A 25981-nucleotide genomic window follows, 5' to 3' on the forward strand; every position below is an offset into this window, starting at 1 on the left:
ACGGATGTGTCTTTTTTTTGTAGTGTCTACCACCTTCGGCTTCACGTTGAAGACTTTGAGCCACAGCCCGAAGTGGGGGTGGATGCGGAGGAAGGCCTCGCATACGACGATAAACGCCGAAATGTTGAGGAAAGAATTCGGGGACAGATCATGGAAATCTACCCCGTAATAATACATTAGCCCGCGGACGAAGGCGCGAAGTGGAAACCCTAGCCCGCGGAAGAAATGGGGGATGAATACCACCCTCTCTATGGGCTCCGGCGTGGGGACGATCTGTCCCTCGGTCGGCAGACGGTGGGCGATCTCTTTCGCCAAATATCCGGCCGCCTGGAGCTCAGTAATGTCCTCCTCCGTGACGGAGGAGACCATCCACTTGCCCTGACCACAGGATCCGGACATGGTTGCTGGGGTGGAAAGGAGATTGGAACTTGGGCGGTGGAGCTCAAGGTTGGGAAGGCAAAGACAAAGAGAAAGCGTGAGAAGAGGAAGGGGGAATCCTTATCTCCTTATAAAGGCAACAAATATTAAACGCCTCCTCACTTGCCTTGAGATTCGCCTATCCCCAAGGGCTCTGTAAACGGCACGGTTGGGTTACCCATGCCCGCATTGATGAGAATCCCGCGATAAGGGGACACGATCTCTGCTTTGACAGGACGTGCCAATAAAACCGCTTCCCGAGACGTGGGGCGACGGGCTAGCCAACGGTTGGAAATAATAACCGGGCAGGCGTGATACAATGTCGTAAACAGTTGCCAGCGGATGGGACTTGTGTAAAATATATAAATTCTCTCTGCGGTTGTGCGTGGTGTGTAACAGGTCCGGATACAATCATCGCATCCGAAGACTATCTTGGAGTTCGGAAAAGGGGGAACCCGCCTTGCAATGCCGAAGACAATCTGCGCGCCGGACTCCTCGTCATTGAAGCCAGGTTCAGGAGCTACTGAGGGAGTCCTGGACTAAGGGGTCCTCAGGCGTCCGGACTGTTATCTTTTGGGCCGGACTGATGGGCTATGAAGACATGAAGGCCGAAGACTATACCCGTGTCTGGATTGGACTCTACTTGGTGTGGAAGGCAAGCTAGGCGATCGATTATGAAGATTTCCTCCTATGTAACTGACTCCATGTAACCCTAGATCTCTCCGGTGTCTATATAAACCGGAGGGCATAGTCCGGATAGGACAGATTCATTACCATATACTCATAGGCTATACTTCTAGGGTTTAGCCATTACGATCTCGTGGTAGATCAACTCTTGTAAACACTCATATTCATCAAGATCAATCAAGCAGGAAGTAGGGTATTACCTCCATAGAGAGGGCCCGAACCTGGGTAAACATTGTGTCCCCTGTCTCCTGTTACCATCGATCCTAGACGCACCCCCTACCCGAGATCCGCCGGTTTTGACACCGACAATACCGACGATCGATTCTTGGGCAAGTAACATACCGATGACAAAGGGAACAATGTATGTTGTTATGCGGTTTGACCGATAAAGATCTTTGTAGAATATGTGGGAGCCAATATGAACATCCAGGTTCCGCTATTGGTTATTGACCGGAGACGTGTCTCAGTCATGTCTACATAGTTCTCGAACCCATAGGGTCCGCACGCTTAACGTTCGGTGATTGGTATTATGAGTTTATGTGTTTTGATGTACCGAAGATTGTTTGGAGTCCCGGATATGATCACGGACATGAAGAGAAGTCTCGAAATGGTCGAGACATAAAGATTGATATATTGGACGGCTATATTCGGACACCGGAAGTGTTCCGGGTGGTTTCGGACAAAACCGGAGTGCCGGAGGGGTTATCGGAATCCCCCCGGGAGAAATAGTGGGCCTTATGGGCCTTAGTGGAGAGAGAGGGGGCTGGCCTAGGGCAGGCCGCGCGCCCCTCCCCCTCTGGTCCGAATATACGGGGGCGGGGGGGCACCCTAGGACACACAAGTTGATTGTTCCAAGCCGTGTGCGGTGCACCCCTCCACCATATTCCACCTCGGTCATATCGTAGCGGTGCTTAGGAGAAGCCCTGCGTCGGTAACTTCATCATCACCGTCATCACACCGTCGTGCTGACGGAACTCTCCCTCGAAACTCTACTGGATCGTGAGTTCGTGGGACGTCACCGAGCTGAACGTGTGCAGATCGCGGAGGTGCCGTACGTTCGGTACTAGGATCGGTCGATCGTGAAGACGTACAACTACATCAACTGCGTTGCCATAACGCTTCCGCTTACGGTCTACGAGGGTACGTAGACGACACTCTCCCCTCTCGTTGCTATGCATCACCATGATCTTGCGTGTGCGTAGATTTTTTTTTTTGAAATTTCTACGTTCCCCAACAGTGGCATCCAAGCCAGGTTTATGCGTAGATGTTATATGCACGAGTGGAACACAAGTGAGTTATGGGTGATACTATTCATACTGCTTACCAGCATGTCATACTTTGATTCGGCGGTATTGTTGGATGAAGCGGCCCGGACCGACATTACGTGTACGCTTACGCGAGACTGGTTCTACCGATGTGCTTCGCACACAGGTGGCTGGCGGGTGTCAGTTTCTCCAACTTTAGTTGAATCGAGTGTGGCTACGCCCGGTCCTTGTGAAGGTTAAAACATCACATACTTGATGAAATATCGTTGTGGTTTTGATGCGTAGGTAAGAACGGTTCTTGCTCAGCCCATAGCAGCCACGTAAAACTTGCAACAACAAAGTAGAGGACGTCTAACTTGTTTTTGCAGGGCATGTTGTGATGTGATATGGTCAAGACATGATGCTAAATTTTATTGTATGAGATGATCATGTTTTGTAACAAAGTTATCGGCAACTGGCAGGAGCCATATGGTTGTCACTTTATTGTATGAAATGCAATCGCCGTGTAATTGCTTTACTTTATCACTAAGCGGTAGCGACAGTCGTACAAGCAATAGTTGGCGAGACGATAACGATGCTACGATGGAGATCAAGGTGTCGCGCCGGTGACGATGGTGATCATGACGGTTCTTTGGAGATGGAGATCAAAGGCACAAGATGATGATGGCCATATCATATCACTTATATTGATTGCATGTGATGTTTATCCTTTATGCATCTTATTTTTCTTAGATCGACGGTAGCATTATAAGATGATCTCTCACTAAATTTCAAGGTATAAGTGTTCTCCCTGAGTATGCACCGTTGCGAAAGTTCGTCCTGCCGAGACACCACGTGATGATCGGGTGTGATAAGCTCTACATTCACATACAACGGGTGCAAGCCAGTTTTGCACACGCAGAATACTCGGGTTAAACTTGATGAACCTAGCATATGCAGATATGGCCTCGGAACACTGAGACCGAAAGGTAGAGCATGAATCATATAGTAGATATGATCAACATAGTGATGTTCACCATTGAAAACTACTCCATCTCACGTGATGAACGGACATGGTTTAGTTGATATGGATCACATGATCACTTAGATGATTAGAGGGATGTCTATCTAAGTGGGAGTTCTTAAGTAATTTGATTAATTGAACTTTAATTTATCATGAACTTAGTACCTGATAGTATTTTGCATGTCTATATTGTTGTAGATAGATGTCCTGTGCTGTTGCTCCATTGAATTTTGATGCATTCCTAGAGAAAGCTAAGTTGAAAGATGATGGTAGCAACTACACGGACTGGGTCCATAACTTGAGGATTATCCTCATTGCTGCACAGAAGAATTACGTCCTGGAAGCACCGCTAAGTGCCAAACCCGCTGCAGGAGCAACGCCAGATGTTATGAACGTCGGGCAGAGCAAAGCTGATGACTACTCGATAGTTCAGCGTGCCATGCTTTACGGCTTAGAACCGGGACTTCAATGACATTTTGAACGTCATGGAGCATATGAGATGTTCCAGGAGTTGAAGTTAATATTTCAAGTAAATGCCCGGATTGAGAGATATGAAGTCTCCAATAAGTTCTACAACTGCAAGATGGAGGAGAATAGTTCTGTCAGTGAGCATATACTCAAAATTTCGGGTATAACAATCACTTGATTCAACTGGGAGTTAAACTTCTGGATGATAGTGTCATTGACAGAATTCTTCAATCACTGCCACCAAGCTACAAGAGCTTCATGATGAACTATAACTTGCAAGGGATGGATAAGACAATTCCCGAGCTCTTCGCAATGCTAAAGGCTGCGGAGGTAGAAATCAAGAAGGAGCATCAAGTGGTTATGGTCAACAAGACCACCAGTTTCAAGAAAAAGGGTAAAGGGGAACTTCAAGAAGAACAGCAAGCAAGTTGTTGCTGAAGTGAAGAAGCCCAAGTCTGGACCTAAGCCTGAGACTGAGTGTTTCTACTGCAAAGGGACTGGTCACTGGAAGCGGAACGGCCAGAGATGCATATTTTTTAGCTAACTACTTTTTGTACCCCATCAATGGTGTAACACCAAATCTGGTGAACTATGTGAGTGAGCAGGCTCACTTCTTTTCGCAATCGCTTTTGCCATCGACCATAGGCGGTCCATTACTTCAGGTGCATGGGCCCTCTTAGTACCAAGTAATATAGCAACCATAGGCGAACTTACTGCATTGGGTTTGGGTGGCGGTGGGAGTCACCTTGGCAGCCTGGCACTAGGCTTTCCCTAACGAGAATTTTTAATCTTCATTTTCAGAATGGTGGTTTATGAGTTTTCTTTTGGCAAAAAGGAGGGTTAAACCATGTGTTAATTCATCTCCTTGGATTCTTTTGTACTGAATCCTTTGATCGTTTGCTTACTCTCGTGTTAATGCCTACAACAAGCAGGGGCGAACCCACCATAATACATTGATATTTACATGAATACCCATTTTTTGGTGAAAAATTAATGTGTGTACATCGGTTTAACATTAAATAATAAATGAATTACTATGTCTTGTAAAGGAAGGACATAGTGTATTCGGTAGGAGCATAAGGGGGGAGGTATTAGGTTCAATTTGTTTTTACATTTCTTTCTTTTGTTTAGTTTGTGAGTATCTTTTGCTTACATGCTAAAAACCACGTCTCTGTGGCGAATGGTGCTTCTTAGTAAGGCAAAAATAAACATTTTTGTTGCAAAAACATTTAGATGTACTGTTTTTTAATAGAGTCTAAATTATGAACTTGCATTTATGTGAACCTATAAATATGGTATACATAGATTTTGATAAATAAAGGGTTTTTTTTGTGTTGTGAGTTACAGTGAACGCGAGGGATTTTTTCCTCAACCAACCATGCATCGTATGCAACCTTAAAGCCAAAGGTCTTGTTTGTTGGATGAGAGGTGTTGGATTCCTCGAGGTTGTGAAGGCTCCATCTAGTAATTTTAATGTGCATTGGAATTGGGTTATACCTAGACCATAAAGTTAGAATGCAAGTATGATCTAAAACCAATTAAATGAAAGCTAATTTACATAAAATATTTAGAAGACAATGCATCAAGTTAGTTGTCTCTAAAGATATTACATTTCTTAGGGGAGCATCCTAAGTGACAGTGCCTCGAGAGTTACCTAACATGCAACATATGTGTTGTCAATGTGTCCTTATTGACTTTTATATAACTGTCCCTATTGAATATTGGTAACAAGTGTATAGTAGGTGACTCCATTAAGTGATAGAGAATTTCATTTGCGATCTGAAGGGCCCTCCTGGTACCCAGTAATATAGCAACCATAGGCGAACTTAGTGCATTGGGTTTGGGTGGCGGCGGGAGTCACCTTCAGCGGCCTATGAGGCACTAGGCTTTCCCTGATGAGAATTTTTGTCTTCGTTTTTAGAATGGTGGTTTATGGGTTTTCTTTGGGTAAAAAGGAGGGTTAAACCATGTGTTAATTCATCTCCTTGGATTCTTTTGTACCGAATCCTTTGATCGTTTGCTTACTCTCATGTTAATGCCTACCACAAGTAGGGCCGAACCCACCATAATATATTGATAGTCACATGAATACCCATTTTTTGGTGAAAAGTTAATGTGTGTACATCGGTTTAACATTAAATAATAAATGAATTTCTAAGTCTTGTAAAGGAAGGACATAGTGTATTTGGTAGGACCATAAGGGGGGAGGTATTAGGTTCAATTTTTTTTACATTTCTTCCTTTCATGTAGTTTGTGAGTCTCTTTTGCTTACATGCTAAAAACCACGTCTCCGTGGCTAAAGGTGTTTCTCAATAAGGTAAAAATAGACATTTTCGTTGCAAAAACATTTAGATGTACTATTTTTTAATAGAGTCTAAATTATGAACTTGCATTTGCGTGAACCAATAAATATGGTATACATAGATTTTGACAAATAAAGGTTTTTTTGTGTTGTGAGTTACAGCGAACGCGAGGGATTTTTTCCTCAACCAACCATGCATCGCATGCAACCTTAAAGCCAAAGGTCTTGTTTGCTGGACGAGAGGTGTTGGATTCCTCGGCTCCATCTAGTAATTTTAATATGCATTGGAATTGGTTTATGCCTAGACCATAAAGTTAGAATACAAGTATGATCTAAAACCAATTAAATGAAAGCTAATTTACATAAAATATTTAGAATATAATGCATCAAGTTAGTTGTCTCTAAAGATATTCCATTTCTTAGGGGAACATCCTAAGTGACAGTGCCTCGAGAGTTACCTAACATGCAACATATGTGTTGTCAATGTGTCCTTATTGACTTTTATATAACTGTCCCTACTGAATATTGATAACAAGTGTATAGTAGGTTCTGGCTTAAGACAAAAATGAATGAGATCGTGTCCATCACAACTGGAGATTTGGGTGACTCCATTAAGTGATAGAGAATTTCATTTGCGATATGAAGGGCCCTCCTGGTACCCAGTAATATAGCAACCATAGGCGAACTTAGTGCATTGGGTTTGGGTGGCGGCAGGAGTCACCTTGAGTGGCCTATGAGGCGCTAGGCTTTCCCTGATGAGAATTTTTGTCTTCATTTTTAGAATGGTTGTTTATGGGTTTTCTTTGGGAAAAAAGGAGGGTTAAACTGTGTGTTAATTCATCTCCTTGGATTCTTTTGTACTGAATCCTTTGATCGTTTGCTTACTCTCATGTTAATGCCTACCACAAGCAGGGGCGAACCCACCATAATACATTGATATTCACATGAATACCCATTTTTGGTGAAAAATTAATGTGTGTACATCGGTTTAACATTAAATAATAAATGAATTTCTAAGTCTTGTAAAGGAAGGACATAGTGTATTCGGTAGGAGCATAAGGGGGGAGGTATTAGGTTGATTTTTTTTACATTTCTTTCTTTCATTTAGTTTGTGAGTCTGTTTTGCTTACATGCGAAAAACCACGTCTCCATGACTAAAGGTGTTTCTCAATAAGGCAAAAATAGACATTTTTGTTGCAAAAACATTTAGATGTACTATTTTTTAATAGAATCTAAATTATGAACTTGCATTTGTGTGAACCAATAAATATGGTATACATAGATTTTGACAAATAAAGGTTTTTTTGTGTTGTGAGTTACAGTGAATGCGTGGGATTTTTTTCCTCAACCAACCATGCATCATATGCAACCTTAAAGCCAAAGGTCTTGTTTCCTGGATGAGAGGTGTTGGATTCCTCGAGGTTGTGAAGGCTCCATCTAGTAATCTTTAATATGCATTGGAATTGGTTTATGCCTAGACCATAAAGTTAGAATGCAAGTATGATCTGAAACCAATTAAATGAAAGCTAATTTACATAAAATATTTAGAAGATAATGCATCAAGTTAGTTGTCTCTAAAGATATTCCATTTCTTAGGAGAGCATCTTAAGTGACAGTGGCTCGAGAGTTACCTAAGATGCAACATATGTGTTATCAACGTGTCCTTATTGATTTTTTTATAACTGTCCCTATTGAATATTGGTAACAAGTGTAGTAGGTTCTGGTTTAAGATAAAAATGAATGAGATCGTGTCCATCACAACTTGGGATTTGGGTGGCCCCATTAAGTGATAGAGAATTTCACCCGCGATCTACCATTTCCACCAATATTTCATGGGACAAAATGAATGAGATCATGTCCATAACAAACTGGAGATTTGGGTGGCCCCATTAAGTGATAGAGAATTTCATCCACGATCTACCATTTCCACCAATATTTCATGGGACAAAAATGAATGAGATCGTGTCCATCACAACTGGAGATGTGGATGGCCCCATTAAGTGATAGAGAATTTCATCCGCGATCTACCATTTCCACCAATATTTCATGGGATAAAAATGAATGAGATCGTGTCCATCACAACTGGAGATTTGGGTGGCCTCATTAAGTGATGGAGAAGATTTGGGTGGCCCCATTAAGCGATAGAGAATTTCATCTGCGATCTATCATTTACACCAATATTTCATGGGACAAAAATGAATGAGATCGTGTCCATCACAACTGGAGATTTGGGTGGCCTCATTAAGTGATAGAGAAGATTTGGGTGGCCCCATTAAGTGATAGAGAATTTCATCCGCGATCTACCATTTCCACCAATATTTCATGGGATAAAAATGAATGAGATCATGTCCATCACAACTGGAGATTTGGGCGGCCCCATTAAGTGATAGAGAATTTCATCCGCGATCTACCATTTCCACCATATTTCATGGGACAAAAATGAATGAGATCGTGTCCATCACAATTGGAGATTTGGGTGGCCCCATTAAGTGATAGAGAATTTCATCTGCGATCTACCATTTCCACCAACATTTCATGGGACAAAATGAAGGAGATCGTGTCCATCACAACTTGAGATTTGGGTGGCCTCATTAAGTGATAGAGAAGATTTGGGTGGCCTCATTAAGTGATAGAGAATTTCATCAGCGATCTACCATTTCCACCAATATTTCACGGGACAAAAATGAATGACATTGTGTCCATCACAACTGGAGATTTGGGTGGCCCCATTAAGAGATAGAGAATTTTATCCGGATCTACCATTTCCATCAATATTTCATGGGACAAAAATGAATGAGATCGTGTCCATCACAACTAGAGATTTGGGTGGCCCCATTAAGTGATAGAGAATTTCATCCGCGATCTACCATTTCCACCAATATTTCATGGGACAAAAATGAATGAGATCGTGTCCATCACAATTGGAGATTTGGGTGGCCCATTAAATGATAGAGAATTTCATCTGTGATCTACCATTTCCACCAATATTTAATGGGACAATGGCCATTAGGGATGTAAGTGGACGGTGTCCATGAGGAAACACACTATCCTTTGTTACTTCGATAATCGTGTTAGGCTTAATTCTCATATTGTGGACGTTCACGACTCGCAGACTGTCTTCCGCTTGCATGTCTAATGGCCACTTGCGTACCATCATACCTCCGTCACCAATCACATTCAGATTTTTTTTATCATAGTCAGACCCAACTATAACTTAGAAAAAAAAATTGACCTTGTACAATGCAAGATGGTCAGAGAAATAGACCAGTTTTTCTTAAGTATCAGTGCTTATTTTTAGAGAATAGACTGTTAATTAGGCATCCCTCCGATAGAGATAAACACTGATGTTTAACAAAAACTCAGTTTATTTTATTAATCACCTTCCTAAGAACATGACACCTGTCATCACCAATCTCATTCATTAACATGACAGCTGTGAACCTGTCATAACTCGAATTTAAAGCATTGTAAGGCCTAAGAACATGACACATGTCATCACCAATCTCAACGTACCAGCAGCCTCCTTCCTACCCCTTCCCATGCCGTACCCCTCCAACAAAAATCGTTCGTTCCACACCCAGTCGCAATACGCGTGACCGTCTTGGCTTATGAAATACCCAGTCGGAGACCGCAGAGTATCCAACGAGCGTCCAGTGCGAGTGTGTGAGTGAATTGCGGCGAGAAGGCGAGCGAGATGGAGAGAGGCGCGATGGGCGGCGGCGAGGGATCGGAGGAGGCGAGGGGCAGGGAGCGGGAGTGGGAGGAGGCGGCGGAGGCGGTGGCGTACGACTCGTGCACCTGGCCGCCGCCGGTGGTGGTGGTGTGCGGCCCCGGCAACAGCGGCAAGTCCGCGTTCGCCCGCCTCCTCCTCAACACCCTCCTCGCAAGGTGAAATGCACGGAGAATTCGCTGAGCCCATCGTTGCTTCTTCTTCTTCTGTACTTTACTTACTGCGCCGGAGAAGCCCAACTGCATTTTCCCTGTCCTCTCCTCGACGCATTCTGCTCTGCTTCACTGCAAAGCAGCTGAATGTGCACATTGTCGAATAATTTTAGAGGCAGACTTTAAATTCGAGTTATTCATGTTTGGAAATGGGACGGTGTTGCTTTGCTGAATTTCAGTATAAATAAGCATTGCATTTTAGTTTGTAAATAGTAAAATTGTTTGGCCGTAATGCTTTGGTATTATGATTTGAATATTTATTTTATACACTACGAATTCAGTTGACATGCTATCTGTATTTACTATTTATAGTGAAAAAAGAATCTGCATTTGAAAAGGGTAAAATGGAGTTAGTTACACAGATTATTAAGCTTTGATTCCGTCGATTAAACCCTCGTGAAGTAGCTATGTACCAATAGTTTTTTACTTTCTAGGTTTTTTTATGGCTTTGGGAAGTGTGGGAAAGTACTAGTAGTTTTTATGGGGTCAGCACTAGTCTGGTTGCATATAGTTAAAATGTTGTGCTAGCTGGTAAGTTTGGTTGCACTAGCCTCATCTTTTTTTAATGGGAGAATAAACTAGTTCAATTGCTAGTTCACACAAGTTGCACAATTTGTACAGATCAGAATTTTTTGATTTGCTCTGTTTTATTTGTCATTAGCTTTCCTACTTTCAGATCAGTTCTTGTGATTTTTTCACTTTAATTAACAGGTATAAGAGGGTGGCATACCTGGATACTGATGTTGGCCAGCCTGAGTTCACGCCTCCAGGTTTTGTATCACTTCATGTACTTGAGGAACAAGCTAAAGGTACAGGCTCAGGGTCTTCTACTTTTAATTCCCCTTCAAAATGTTTCGATCCCTAGCTGAACATTCAGTCATTTTTTTGATAATTCAGATTTGACAATGCTATACCTGCGGGCCCCAAAGAGGTAATTGTATTTCACGAGGTTTAGTTTTGCGCAGTCTTTTATTATTTCATATAGTATTTGCAATTTACTCATTGAGTTACCTTTTGGTGTTGCTAGGAACAATCCTGTGCTTAATTTAAAATAGATTACTGTATGTGAGAAAGCTATTTCATTTGTCAAATTTTTCCCTGAATTTCTTATTCCAATATTGTTAACCGTTCAGGGGTCAAATTAATCTTTTGCTTTCTTCCAAGATATTATGAATACTCAAACATTATGAAGTTTGATTTTCTACCAATTCTGCAACAGCTAGATTTACCCGTTAAGAGTCTTAGCTTTAGCACAGTAGTTTAAGTGGCCATCCCATGAACTAATATATCTATATCAGATACTTACTGAAATAAACATATGTACCAGTTGATATTTTATTGTGTTCTCATGTATGGTTTCTGCAAGCCGTCTAATACATTTTCCCCACATATTCTAGGTGCTTCTTTTTCGGTGATGTTGCTGCACACAAGAACCCAAAACTTCTCTTGAGCTACATTTTTGGGCTTTATGATTATTTTCTTAAAGAACTCTATCGCTTCAATGTGGCTGATAACCCTCACAAATCAGCTATACCAATTGTTATCAACACTTCAGGATGGGTGAAAGGTGAGTTTTCATTGGTCGCACTTCCATGCATCAAGGTTTGTGTTGGTAATTTACATGGCTACGGTGGAAGGTTAGAGGGGATAGGATGAGTTTCGGATTTGGACTTGGATAATGGGACATTCACCTGTAATACTAATATCTGTTGTTGCTAATTGACTGCATTTTCCCTTTCTTTTCTTGCAAACGTCCAGTTTCATGTTGTATTGTGTGACTTTCAGGTATTGGACTTCATGTTCTGTCAGAGATACTGAGATACATATCCCCAACCGATGTTATTCGGCTAAACACCACAACAGAGGGTAAAAATTTACCAGGTGGTGCATTTTGGCTGGATGCACACGAGGGAGATTCACAGGTTAATCTAGTTGAAATTCACGCTGCACAGAACTCTCCTCGACAGTAAGTCTTTAACTGTTTTGAATCTCAGTTTCAACAAAAAAACAACTGTTTTGAGTCATTCATTTTAATGAAATGATATATCTTTAAATCGTTCTTATAGTCATGACTATGTAAATGCAGTCTGTTGGTGAAGAAAGAGGCGCGGATGATTCGTGACCTCAGGCTGATTGCATACTTCAGGCAGTGCTTGCCGAGGGACTTTCCTATTTTCTCTTCTGATGATTTAGTGCAAGGCATTGCTGCTATAGACCCCTTTCAGCTTCCTCTTTCAAAAATACAGGTCATTGATCTGCACAGCCAGGTGACTGCTTCTCCATCTATTTTATTCTGATCATGTAGCAGTGAAGCGTTGCTGAATATATGACAAAATGTTGTTTGTCCATTTACTCCTTACTGTACTCCATTTTCCAAACAGTATATTTCGTAACAGCGAAACAAATCACCTTGCATACCTTTCTGAATTCCGAGCTTTTAGCAATGCCGAGTTTGCATTCTCCTTTTACACTAGTGAGAATAAAGAGCCACAAAAGGATGATATCTTGGATAGTAATCGGAGGCTCCTTTGAAGCTTCAACATTGAGCCAAATCATCAAAATGGATTGGATTGTGAGTCTTTGGGTCAAAGGATGCAGGAGACCTCAGTTATGGTTACAATCTAAACGTGTGAAACGTAGGTGGCCTCCCCCCTATGGTTGTTTTGCCAAAAATATATCTGCGTACATAGTGTCACGTGGTAGGGTAGTAATGTGCACAAATCTTATCTTCTAAGTTGTAGCTATAATTTTCCTCATTTGTATGTAGAGAACTTAATGTTTACGCAATTACTTTTATTTACTACTTGCAAAATTAATCTACCTAAATAAGTCGACATGATGCAGTGGTAGTTTAGCAACTTACAGTTTCAAATGGTATAAAACAGTGTGGGCAAATTAATTCTTAATTCCAGTTCATTATGTGTAGATAAAACTTATTTGGTACGGACTATCAATTCTCAGAATATTGATTTTGGGGTCTGTCTATTAATATGGTTTCTATGGGTGTTCTTGTATAGATTTCTGGTGATTCAGTATATGACTTCTTGGCTGGTACTATCGTCGGTATTGGATCAAGTTCATCTGTCCCTTTGTCAACGGAATGCTCATCCCCTTGGTGCATGGGACTTGGTATGTAAGATTTATTCTTTCCTTGTTTAGTGTTTTTGTTAAAGTAAACCGCCATAACACTAACTAATTTATTGTATGTTATTGGTCTCGTGCTGAGTTGGACATTAGGTTTCGTCAAGGCTATTGATATTCCAGGAGACTGCATTCATCTGATAACACCTGTTCCTCATCAGCTTATAGAAAATGTTGACATCATTTTTCCAAGTTGTATCGCAGTACCCGACGGCCTCTTTCAGGTAGTAAACAGTCGTCAGAATTATATTTCTTTGTTTTTCTCTGCAAGCATGGACTGCTGTTTTAACTTCCTTACGATTGTATATTAATCACCACAATGGCAAATAAATTACTGCTTAGGATGTGATAGCCAAATTCTTGGTTAGTCGTGTTTTCTTCTCGAGAATTACCATTGCCTACAATTGAATATATTTCCGGAAATTCCCAAGGTCAATATTTCCGACGCCTTTAAATTGTGCATATGTCCCGTCCAGGCACATTTTAGCCTCTTTTAATTGATGAACCATGTTTTGAGTTGGAAATCTAACCACATGATCCTGCATTAGTATTGATTTTGAACTAAAACCACGACAGTTATTTTGGAATGGATGGAGTAACACATATGCCTTTGACGCAATGTCTCTCCTCTCCTTTTGATCATGACAAAGTATCTCTAGTTCCAATATTTCAACCTGCTTCCAAAAGCATTAGGGATTGATGGGAAACATTTGCCTTTCCCACGCACTAAGGTTCGGTCCATCGCTAGGACCATATTGTCAGCTAGAATGGTACTCCACCTATGAAAAGACCTCCACCTATGAAAAGACCTCCACCGATTTCATAGTAGTTACTTGTACAATTAAAATCCAGACAAAACTATTCTAGAACATGGTATGGTACATGTACATTTTGTACCAAAATTTCTTCATAGGTGTAATGTACACAAAAATGACAGAATATTTATTTTCTTGTACTAAGCATGATCATGTTTTTGTACCAAACATAAGACGTATGTTTCGCTATGTTCTATTAACATACTTGTTTTAGGATTTTTGGAATTGGACATATGTACTAACCTTCATCATGCGTTGAGATCTTCAGGGTGGAGAACTTCCATTTCCTTTTCATAATAGTGTTACTCTGTTTTCAACTACAAGGCATTTACATAGGCATACACAACACTGTACATGCACAATCACACCGTAAACACCCACGTGAACACATCCCCTAATTCCATGCTTAGAATTGATATGATAAATGAGAGCATGTCACTGAATTTGTACCAAAATGCACTTGCGTACATGCAATTTGAGCACTTGGATTTGAACCGTGTGGGTGGAGTTATTCCCTCACAACTCTACTTCTCCACGTGGAACAAAAAAACTCCACTTCTCCACCTACACGATCTGCTGAACTTGTGCTTGTATGTGTGGAGTACGATGGATCTGTTATTCCATCGATGCGTCTCATGATCCGTTCTCACTCGAACCTTGTACTTGCAGGTGCCAAACACAGTGGATGATATAACTGCCAGGCTGAGAGATCTGTAGAGACCTGCAGATGTCTACAAACAATTACGACCGTCGGGGATAAGCAAACTTCACATCTCTCGGTTGCCATGAACAACCAGCCTATGAAAAAAACATCACTATACCTTTGACATGTATGGAACTTCATATCAGTGTAATTTCTGCCAAACTGGCCTTGAACAACCTGATCAGATTACACAAATTGATGGCTAGGACAAAGACATGTACTGTATTGTAATCTCGTCCTGTTTCTGAACCTGTAGTTTTTATTTTGTTTTAGTATACAGATGTCGTATGACAGACTAACATTACATGTCCTGGAAATATGTCTAGCTATCCTTGTTGCCTACATGGCTACATTAGTAGAGTCGACCAAGCGATTGAATTCTCCCATCTTTCTCCAGAGTTGCTAGCCATGCAGCAGATTGTATGGATGCTGCAAAACTAGCCCTTGATCATAAATAAAAGAGGGGCGAAGAACATAAGATGACCCATTCTTATGCAGCTGCACATACCTTTAGAGAACTATAATGTGAAAGGAAAATAAATTCTTTACATGACTATACAGAACAGAAGAATTGTGGAAAGAAAGGAGAGAAAATAAAACATCATCTAGAAATCTGTCACTTCTGTTAATGGCCGAAGCCATTCAGCTGAACACTATTGTTGATTTATGGACTCTGTACAGTGTAGTGCAATGTATCCATGGACGGATTCGCCAAAAAGATATCTGCAATGACAATTAAGTCATCAGATCAAGTGATGAAAAGCATAAGAAGCAACAGGGCAAACATATCTATTAAAACAAGCAAATCCTATTTCCATCTGAAAGAAGTTACTAGTCAGGCAAGTAGACTGACATTAACTGAACATGTCATTATGGCTCCAAACCAGAAACATAAGCCATGAAAATAGGCAGCTTAAGAATGATGCATCAAGCAATGGCATGAAAGATGAAACCGTTCTTTCCACCCTCCAAAAAAGAAAAAAGAAAGAAACCGTTCTTCCCACTTGACAACAGAAAGGGAATTAAAGTAAGGTTGAAAAGATGACGAGGGACATTTTCGAACAATCTACACAAGTAAATTGTTTCATCTGCTTTGGAAGAATAATAAGAATGTTTATCATAAGCCTACATAGGCGAATGATCTTCAGGACCAACTATTCCAGCTGGTGCCACTGAGACAGTGAAGACTTCAAAAGTATCAAAGGGAATGTTTCATTTAGGAATTCAGGGTGATCGGGGCCGAGTATGGCAATGCCATTCAGTTTTAGCACAGTAGATTAGCAAATACCTCCTGACAATTGTATCCGAAATTAATAAGCCATGACTAGCTAATGGAAACAAAATGTAAGAATCCATCATCTATGTAATGCCTAAAAGATTGAACCGCAGGAACAAGGGTATGTCTGACAGGACTGACAGAAGTGACTTGGGGAAATGTATCAGTTCTCCCTAATACACCATAACCGATCCAGGTAAAACTACTCTGTATAAAGTCTCTCATTAGCCTCTTGTTAGGTACTACTAGAACAGATTTGCCAAACACAAATCTCAGAGCAAATTAACACATAGCCGGCGCATTTCAGGACACAGAGCAGGGAGGGTAATCAACAAAGGTGTCCGCAATCGCTTGATGTCACAAAGTTGTGCAAGAAAAAAAGACATGGAAAGATTCAGAGAAACTAGAGCAGAAGATTCAAAGCAGAGCACCTGCATGAAGGAATGAATCAGAAGGGAGGACCCGAAACGAGATTTTTCACCCCACGACGAAGGGGCCAATCTCCCCGGCCCGCATGCCGCGGGCGATCTCGTTGGCGACCAGCAGGCACGCCGACACCCACCCGGCGAGCACCGCCCACACCATGTCCACCATGTACGCCGCCAGGCCCCGCGGCATGGCCATCCTTTCCTTTCCTTGCTCTGCCTAGCCTTAGCCTTCCTTACTCTGCTGGCGCTGCCGTTGCAGTTGCAAAGGAGGCAGGCAATTCCACAAACACCTAGCCTGCAGTTTTTTGAATAAACAAAATGAAGACCGGGAACCGAATCAAAGAGGGGATGAGCGAGTAAATCGCCCCTTCACCTTGGCGATGGACCGGAGCGACCCCCAACCAGCACGCAACCGACGCCGGAATCTTGAACGGAGCACGGAGACCGAGTGTTGGCCTTCGCTTTAAGCACCACCTGACGTAGGGCAGCGGCACTCGGCGGCGGCTCCTCCATTCACCATCGGCTCCTTGATCAAGAGGCAACTCGGTGGGTGGATGTTTTCTTCTTGCTTTTGCCCATCTCCTTGCCAGCCTTGCATTCCATGTCCGCATCGCCTCACACGAGCAAACCGGAGATCGCCACGTGTTGGACAAGCGGAAGCATTATCCAATCATGATTTAGTGGTAGTACTACCAGATTAGAGAGGAAGGAGGATTTGGATTTGGACAAGTGCGTCACAACTCACAAGTGATTAGCAGGAACCCATGATTGCGTACAAGCGAGGGGATCCTGACATTGACAACGACGTGCCCGTGGTTTTACCTCCTGCGTGACAACGCTCGCACCCGGAAAAGTAGGATCTAGGCGATCAAGGAGGCCAAGAGGGATTCCTTGCGCGCCGCTGGTTCCCTCTCTCTCCGTTGGCCGCTCCGGCGACGGGAGGGAGGGGAATCTCGGGTCTGTTCGCTAGGTGGGTGTGTGGTAGGGTTAGGGTTGAGGGAGACGTTGCCGAGGCCGTTGCGGTGGTGTTGTGTCGGAATAAGTTTCTCCGGGCTCCGTTCGCGGTCAGGCGAGGCTTTTGCCTTCGTCTAGGAGCCAGCGGTGTTGGGGATCTCCGGATCTCGTCGAGGTCGCGGGCTATGGTGGTTGGAGGTCCATCGGCACTGTCCATTTAGATCCTCAGATGGGGGATGGAGGCAGGGAGACGAAGACCTTTCTTCTTCCTTGTTGGTATGATTTGCTGTTGCTGTTCTTCTCCTTCCTCTGCGCTGATGCTGGTGGGAGATCCTGCTTTGTCCGGGCAGATGGCCCGGCCGCGGTGCTGGACCGGTCGGATGACTCGAGTTCTTTTCCTTCCGGAAGGGACACTTTTCGCGGTACTCAAAGCCAAAGATGGCGACGGCTGTTGCAGGTGTATTGGATTGATGTCCATGCCTTCTCAGCGCTGGTGTCAAGAAAGGAGGAAGCAGCGTGGCGGCAATTGTACCGTGGTCGAAGATGATGACCTGTTTGCGACTGGTTGCAGATCCATCTACTGCAGAGGTCTTCTCTCAAGATTCAGGGATGATGACACAGGGCTTCGGAGATCTTCTTGTATTATGGTTGTCTTAGGGTACTTTAGGTGTTCATGGTCCTTTGTGTTTGCGTTTCAGTGTGCTTGTAATGGTCAACTACTTTGTATTAATTTGTGATTTGAATGAGAAAATTTCTAAAAAAAAGACGTGCCCGTGGTTTTACCTAGACCACAAGTTGAGTCAGCCGCAAATCCTAGCAACTAGCAAGTTTTCGACGGCGCCTTAGTTTATGGAACCATGTCAATCTTTAGATTTCGGTCAAGTTTTAATGCCACACATGGTGCATGAGATGATACTATCTCCATGATGCACATTATCATATGTAATATCATCTATAGTCGAACTTCTCAAACATCCCCTATACGTCCGGACAGACGGCCTCATCAGTAAAGAAAATGCAACCACCCCCACCCCCACCCTCAAATCGGTCATAAACTTGGGTTGTTTGGGCCTGCCACTAGTAGGAAAAGGGGTTTTTACCCCAGTTTGTAAGGGTCTTTTGTCCCGATTTTCGAACCGGGACTAAAGGATCGTTACTAAAGCCCTAACCCTTTAGTCCCGGTTCTTACACGAACCGGGACAGAAGGTCCTCCACGTGGCCGCTGCTGCCAGCCCAGGCAGGGGGGCCTTTGGTCCCGGTTGGTGCCACCAACCGAGACCAATAGGCAGGGCCTTTTGTCCCGGTTGGTGTCACCAACCGGGACCAATAGGCATCCACGCGTCAGCAGCTGGCAGGAGCTGAGGTTTTTGCTTTTTTTGAAAGGGGGTGGTTTAGGGGTTTTGGGGGGTTAATTTAGGTGTTTCATATATTGTGTTAGCTAGCTAATTAATAGAGAGAAGTGTCCTCTCTTATCTCCGTGCTTGGTCGACGCTGCGTACTATATACGTATGGAGAGGACTAGACACGCTAGCTAGTAATCAAATGAAGGAAACAGAAGATCGTCATGAACATATGCATACAGAGAGAAGTGATATCGACCACCTCTCCTTCTCCGAGAGATTGGTCAAACAACAAGTTCTCGTATATCTATCCGACACTACCGGCTACATATATACAATAATTATCTCTTACAATACAATCTCCTAATTAAATTGTAGGAACACAGGGTCCACATAGTATTCTCCGTTTTCAGCGATCACGTGGTCAAGGAAGAATGCCGCCAATTCCTCTTGAATTCCTCGCATACGATCTGGTGCTAGGAGTTCATCCCGCTTCCGAAACATCTAATTTGAAGAAGGGGGTCAATACATATATATATGAATAAATGAAACTCAACACAAATGATGGTAATAAAATAAAATTGTGAATATTATTGCTTACGCACTTCATATTGTTCTTCAGTGTAGCCCCGCTCACAGGTCATGTAGCGGATGGACTCGCAAACGTAGTATCCACAGTAATTATTCCTGGGTACCTGCCACAACCACTTTACAAGAAATAGAGGTCAATCAAACTGATAAGCAAGCATGCTAAATGGTATTGATGAAACTAGCGCTTGAATCACTAGGAGATGCGCGGAACATGCTACTATAGTACTTACTTTCGGGTGTTTAAATTGCAGCTTCTTCGGCAGTCCCGAAGCTTTTGTGGTGAATTTTCTCCAAACCCTGCCAGACAAAGAAAACAATTACTTGATATCAAGAAATGAACAAAGTTGCTGATATGGTGGATAATGATCGATTTAACTTACTTCTCGAGCATTTGAGTCATGTTCGCATAGTCCTGGGGATCTTTTCGTCTCGAGTCTAAGACGGTTACTACTCCCTGCTCAAGCTTAATCTCTAGGAGAATATAGTGGAAGTTGCGCATGCATGCATAAGTCATCAATTACATTACCATAACCTGGACTAATAAGGGAAACCGAATATGCACAAGACAGTAACACTCACTTGAAGTTGTAAGGAAAGAGTATTATATGTTTGTTTTGATTTAATACCAACGATTGTAGCAAGTTGGCCTCGGCTTCTTTGGGATGTTTTTCAACCGTATATGCATCTATGAGATTTGTGTTAATGAACCCAATATCACCGATTTGTCTTTTCTTCAATTCGGCGATCTTCAATCTGCATAATATAGTGAGGGTAATTATAAATACATGCAATGAAAGAGCTGACCTATATAGAGAGACTTAATGACAGAAGTAGTACTACTTACAGACAGTAGCAAGTGATCGTTGTTTTATCGAGGGCCTTTTGATTGTAAAACTGGAAGAAATCCTCAAATGGAACATTCAGCAGATCAATTCCAACGAGGTCATGCTCCGGTTTAACTCTCAGCGTCAAAGTATTCATCCCATCAGACTCTCTGCAGGTTTTCATGTACCAATCATGTAGTCTTCGCATCATCGTTGTTAGAGATCTTTCATCCTTGACGAGAGGCTTCCCGTAATGGTATTTGTGTTCGTCGACCTCCATGATTTCATAATGTACATCGTCGGGCAGGTAATCTCCAAGATTGCTATAACCGGCCATCCTCGGATCATTAGCGACGATGTCTTTTGACACCTTGAGCGGGGGGCACGATTGGTTCGCTTGTTCGCCGAGCTGGGCAATTTTTTTCCTAGCTCGTCGTTCTTTTAACCTTTGATCACTGACAGTACTTCCCGACCGCTCCGCTTCGGCATATGTCTTTGCAAGAATGCGCTCATAGTTGCCTCTCGGCGGAGACTTTGGTGGTTTTGTCAGGGCAGCCAGAGTGCGCTTTGCTTTCACCGGATCTACCTTCTCCTCCGGAGGTGGATGTTTCTTTGCTTTCACCCCTTCAAAGAAGTTTGTCACTTCGGCTCGCACGATCTTCCTAGTTTCCTCCTCGGTCCTCTCGTGGCAGCTGTACTGCTAGACGCCGGCAGAGCAGACGGAGCGGCTGCGGCTGTCTTCTTTCCTTGCTTACGAGGCGGAGGAGAAGGACTACGACGCGCCGGGGCAGCCGCAGCGGCGGTGGGTCTCTTCCGCCCTTGCTGACGAGGCGGAGAAGGAGGAGGCTGGCTGCTCTGGCGCGCCGGCGCAGGCGGAGAAGGAGGCGGAGTGCCGCCATGCGCCGGAGAAGGAGGCTGAGTGCCCTGATCACTCGCCGGAGGAGGAGGCGGAGGAGGAGGCGGAGTGCCCTTACTCGCCGGAGCCGTCCAGTTCGGAAGCTTGATGAGCTCCTTCCGCCATAGGCATGGAGTCTTCAGAGCAGAACCCAGCCGAGTCTCCCCTTCACCGGTAGGGTGGTCAAGCTGGAGCTCTTCAAATCCCTCCGTTATTTCATCCACCATCACCCTAGCATATCCTTCTGGAATCGGCCGGCAGTGGTAGGTTGCGTCGGGTTCAGGAGGTAAAACAGAGCCAACAGCCGCCTTGACTTTGAAGTTCTGCCATTCCGCCATAAGGTGGCAATGTTGAGACTCCGTGATTGTTGGAAATATGCCCTAGAGGCAATAATAAATGGTTATTATTATATTTCCTTGTTCATGATAATTGTCTATTGTTCATGCTATAATTGTGTTATCCGGAAATCGTAATACATGTGTGAATACATAGACCACAACGTGTCCCTAGTAAGCCTCCAGTTGACTAGCTCGTTGATCAACAAATAGTCATGGTTTCCTGACTATGGACATTGGATGTCATTGATAACGGGATCACATCATTAGGAGAATGATGTGATGGACAAGACCCAATCCTAAGCATAGCACAAAAGATCGTGTAGTTCGTTTGCTAGAACTTTTCCAATGTCAAGTATCTTTTCCTTAGACCATGAGATCGTGTAACTCCCGGATGTCGTAGGAGTGCTTTGGGTGTACCAAACGTCACAACGTAACTAGGTGACTATAAAGGTACACTACGGGTATCTCTGAAAGTGTCTGTTGGGTTGACACGGATCGAGACTGGGATTTGTCACTCCGTATGACGGAGAGGTATCTCTGGGCCCACTCGGTAATGCATCATCATAATGAGCTCAGTGTGACTAAGGAGTTAGTCACGGGATCATGCATTGCGGTACGAGTAAAGAGACTTGCCGGTAACGAGATTGAACAAGGTATTGGGATACCGACGATCGAATCTCGGGCAAGTAACATACCGATTGACAAAGGGAATTGTATACGGGATTGATTGAATCCTCGACATCGTGGTTCATTCCGATGAGATCATCGTGGAACATGTGGGAGCCAACATGGGTATCCAGATCCCGCTGTTGGTTATTGACCGGAGAGGCGTCTCGGTCATGTCTGCATGTCTCCCGAACCCGTAGGGTCTACACACTTAAGGTTCGGTGACGCTAGGGTTGTAGAAATATTAGTATGCGGAAACCCGAAAGTTGTTCGGAGTCCCGGATGAGATCCTGGACGTCACGAGGAGTTCCGGAATGGTCCGGAGGTGAAGAATTATATATAGGAAGTCAAGTTTCGGCCACCGGGAAAGTTTCGGGGGTTATCGGTATTGTACCGGGACCACCGGAAGGGTCCCGGGGGTCCACCGGGTGGGGCCACCTATCCCGGAGGACCCCATGGGCTGAAGTGGGAGGGGAACCAGCCCCTGGTGGGCTGGTGCGCCCCCCATGGGCCTCCCCCTGCGCCTAGGGTTGGAAACCCTGGGGGTGGGGGGCGCCCCACCTGGCTTGGGGGGGGGGGGAGTTCCCCCCCTTGGCCGCCGCCCCCCTGTAGATGGGATCCCAGGGGGCCTATATAAAGGGGGGAGGGGGGCTGCTGTACCCTAGCTCCTGGCGCCTCCCTCTCCCTCCCGTGACACTTCTCTCTCCCGCTTGCTCTTGGCGAAGCCCTGCCGGGATCCCCGCTACTTACACCACCACGCCGTCGTGCTGCTGGATCTCCATCAACCTCTCCTTCCCCCTTGCTGGATCAAGAAGGAGGAGACGTCGCTGCTCCGTACGTGTGTTGAACGCGGAGGTGTCGTCCGTTCGGCACTCGGTCATCGGTGATTTGGATCACGGCGAGTACGACTCCATCAACCCTGTTCACTTGAACGCTTCCGCTCGCGATCTACAAGGGTATGTAGATGCACTCCTTTCCCCTCGTTGCTAGTATACTCCATAGATGGATCTTGGTGATGCATAGAAAATTTTAAAATTCTGCAACGATCTCCAACAGTGATAGCATCCACGGGGTAGCTAGCAGGAGCCGCATGCTCCAGCTGAAGCAGCTCGGTGGAAGCCACGCTGCTTCTCCGCTGAGATGGCGGTGTAGCTTCGGGGGCAGTTTCGGCATGTTGATTGCCGTCTCGTTCCTCTAGCGCTTGGACCCTTTCGTGCAGCTTCTGAATTTGGATCTGCTCCACTTTTTTCCTCCTCTCCTGGCTTTTGTAACGGAGCCTGGCGTGCCTCGTGTCCGTCCAGGGTGCTCAGGATTCCCGAGGGCCATTGTGAGCTCGTCGTTCTCTCTGTCTGGAACGAACGTCCCTTCTTGCGCTGCATCGATATATTGCTGAATCTTCTTGACTGATATTCTCAAAAGCTCATTCGTCCAAACGCACCTCCCTGATACAGGGTCCAAGGTTCCGCCAGCCCCGAAGAACCAAGTCCGGCAACGGTCTGTCCAGTTCATTGTCTGTGGTTCGATCCCTTTTTCAAGCAGATCATTCTCAGCCTTGGCCCACTTAGGTCGGGCTTTGAGGTAGCCACCTGACCCCGTGCGATGGTGAAGCTTCTTCTTCGCAGCATTCTTCTTGTTTGTCGCTGACATCTTCTTACTCTTTTCCGATGTCTTGTGGGCCACAAATGCGGGCCAGTGATCTCTGATCTTCTCATACCGGACAATGAATTCTGGTGTCTCTTCTTTGTCGACAAATGTTTTCAGCTCATTCTTCCACCTCCTGAATAGGTCTGCCATCTTCTTAAGAGCATGAGACTTGATTAATTGCTCTTTAACTGGCTTCTCCGGATCCTCCTCTGGCGGTAGGGTGAAATTTGCCTTTAGCTCAGTCCAAAGATCATCTTTCTGCATATCATTGACATAAGACACCTCAGGGTCTTCCTTCTTAGGCTTATACCATTGGTGGATGCTGATCGGGATCTTGTCCCTAACTAGAACCCCGCACTGAGAAGCAAATGCATCCTTTGTCCGGATGGGTTCAATCGGTTGGCCGTCGCGCGCGATTGTTGTGATCTCAAACCTTTCATCCGAGCGCAGCTTTCTCTTCGGGCCTCGTCTCTTTACCGCAGTTGTGCTCGATCCGGAGGGCTAGAAAAAAGAAGAAAGACGAGTGTTAATTAATATGTGTACATACCAAAACAATGAATGCATCAATTAGCTAGTCAGCACAGGCTTAACTAATATATTTACCTGGCCGGACTCTGTTCGGTCACCGGAGCCGTCACCACGGGCTCCTTCTTGCACCAGCATTGGGTCACCGGAGCCATCATAATCATGTCTTTCCTCCTCCACTCTTCGATCACCGTAGCCTGCTTCTTCACCCTGTTCTTCCAGACCATCATTGTCGTTAAGATACGACAAGATATCACCTCCGGCTAAGATTATGTCCCCCAACACCTCTTCTGCTTGCTCGTCTCGTCCGTGCTCCATTGTTTCTGCAAATATTACAACATGTCAATTATTACACAAACATGACAGCAGGTGGATATATTAGTGCAAACGTAGACCTAGCTTATTCCGGGTTTGGGGTGGCCTCGGCAACGCTTCAAGGGTAGGGGCGCGGCGGGAGGGGGTAGGAGACCGACATCGTTTTTTTCTAGGGTTTGGGTGTCCTCGAGAGTTTTGGTCGAGCGAGAGGGCTGGGGGGTGCTCCCGTGGTATAAGTTATCACGGTCGAGAGGGGGTATAAATATCGACCGTCCATCATGTCGAAGTTATCTGGGAGGGAGTTATATATATCGACAACGACGACATACATACATGGGAAAATAATGTTATCGAGGAGGGGGTATATCGACCCCCCCACGTGTTGAAGTTATCGGGAGGGGGTTATATCGACAACGACGACATACGTACATGGGAAAATAATATTATCGGGGAGGGGGTATATCGACCCCCTCGTGTTGAAGTTATCGGGAGAGGGGTATATCGACGACGACAGACCCGATAAAACATAAGAAAACGAAGAAGAAATAAAAAGAGGAGGAGAAGAAAAGGAATAGAGGAGAAGATCAAAGAAAAAAAGAAGAAAAAAAGAGGAGAAGAAGAAAGGAATAGAGGAGAGAAGAAGAAAAAATAGAATTTTTCTATTTTTTCTTCTTCTCTTCTATTCCCTTCTTCTTCTCCTCTTCTTTTTCTTCTTTTTTCCTCTTCTTATTTATTTCTCCTCTTCTTCCTCTCCTCTTCTTCTCCTTTCTTCCTCTTCTTATTTTCCTTTTTCCTCTCATTCATAAAAAAATGTTCAAATAGAAAATTTCGAAAAACAGTAAAGGTTTTGCCTAATGCATTGTTCATATGAATATACAAACATTTGCATATTCTACAATAATTAATATCACCAAAAAATCTATGAACAGAAAAAAATCCTAACTTTTCTAAAAATCTATCTTTTGCATATATACATGAACATATATATACACAGAGAACATATATTCATATATATACTCATACATGAACATATCATCATATATATGAACATACATTTTCTTTGCATATGCATATGAACATACATTTTCTTTGCATATGCATATGAACATACATACATACATTTTTCTTTCATATGAACATACATACATACATTTTCTTTGCATATGACCATACATACATTTTTCTTTGCATATGACCATTCATACATTTTCTTTGCATATGCTTTGCATATAAACATACATACATATGAACATACATACATACATACATACACAAAAAATTCTAAAAATCTGCCTAAAAAATTATATGAAAAAAGCATACATCATCCATCCATCCATATAATGAACATATACATCATCCATCCATCCATATAATCAACATATGCATATGAAAAAAAATTATATGAAAAAAAATTATATGAAAAAATTATATGAAGAGGATCG

At 43.7% G+C, this 25981-nt stretch overlaps 2 protein-coding genes across 2 annotated transcripts; one reads left to right on the forward strand and one right to left on the reverse strand.

Annotated features, from left to right (window-relative positions):
* Positions 1-9688: 9688 nt before the first annotated feature.
* Positions 9689-14974, forward strand: LOC123143779 (polynucleotide 5'-hydroxyl-kinase NOL9). The gene is made up of 9 exons (XM_044562765.1): positions 9689-10030; positions 10796-10893; positions 10982-11015; positions 11482-11651; positions 11870-12050; positions 12171-12351; positions 13102-13213; positions 13322-13449; positions 14710-14974. Exons 1-9 carry the CDS (start codon positions 9837-9839, stop codon positions 14755-14757), a joined length of 1146 nt encoding a protein of 381 aa, XP_044418700.1. The 5' UTR covers positions 9689-9836; the 3' UTR covers positions 14758-14974.
* Positions 14975-15267: 293 nt separating this feature from the next.
* LOC123143780 (uncharacterized) lies at positions 15268-17408 on the reverse strand. Its single transcript, XM_044562766.1, has 3 exons — positions 16821-17408; positions 16451-16742; positions 15268-15466 (listed from the first exon to the last, which is right to left on the reverse strand). Exons 1-3 carry the CDS (start codon positions 16958-16960, stop codon positions 15386-15388), a joined length of 513 nt encoding a protein of 170 aa, XP_044418701.1. The 5' UTR covers positions 16961-17408; the 3' UTR covers positions 15268-15385.
* Between the last annotated feature and the right edge of the window lie 8573 nt (positions 17409-25981).

The sequence above is a fragment of the Triticum aestivum genome, chromosome 6D, assembly GCF_018294505.1.
Source record: "Triticum aestivum cultivar Chinese Spring chromosome 6D, IWGSC CS RefSeq v2.1, whole genome shotgun sequence".
Taxonomy (NCBI): Eukaryota; Viridiplantae; Streptophyta; class Magnoliopsida; order Poales; family Poaceae; genus Triticum; species Triticum aestivum.

Bases quoted from the DNA above. Each gene is read 5' to 3' on its own strand.
- LOC123143779 (XM_044562765.1), top strand. From the start codon at position 9,837: ATGGAGAGAGGCGCGATGGGCGGCGGCGAGGGATCGGAGGAGGCGAGG. The intron at 10,894-10,981 runs GTACAGGCTCAG...TTGATAATTCAG, and splicing joins ACTTGAGGAACAAGCTAAAG to ATTTGACAATGCTATACCTG. The intron at 12,051-12,170 runs GTAAGTCTTTAA...ATGTAAATGCAG, and splicing joins GCACAGAACTCTCCTCGACA to TCTGTTGGTGAAGAAAGAGG.
- LOC123143780 (XM_044562766.1), bottom strand. From the start codon at position 16,960: ATGGAGGAGCCGCCGCCGAGTGCCGCTGCCCTACGTCAGGTGGTGCTT. The intron at 16,743-16,820 runs GTGAAGGGGCGA...AAAAAACTGCAG, and splicing joins CGCTCCGGTCCATCGCCAAG to GCTAGGTGTTTGTGGAATTG. The intron at 15,467-16,450 runs GTGCTCTGCTTT...TTGTCATTGCAG, and splicing joins TGATTCATTCCTTCATGCAG to ATATCTTTTTGGCGAATCCG.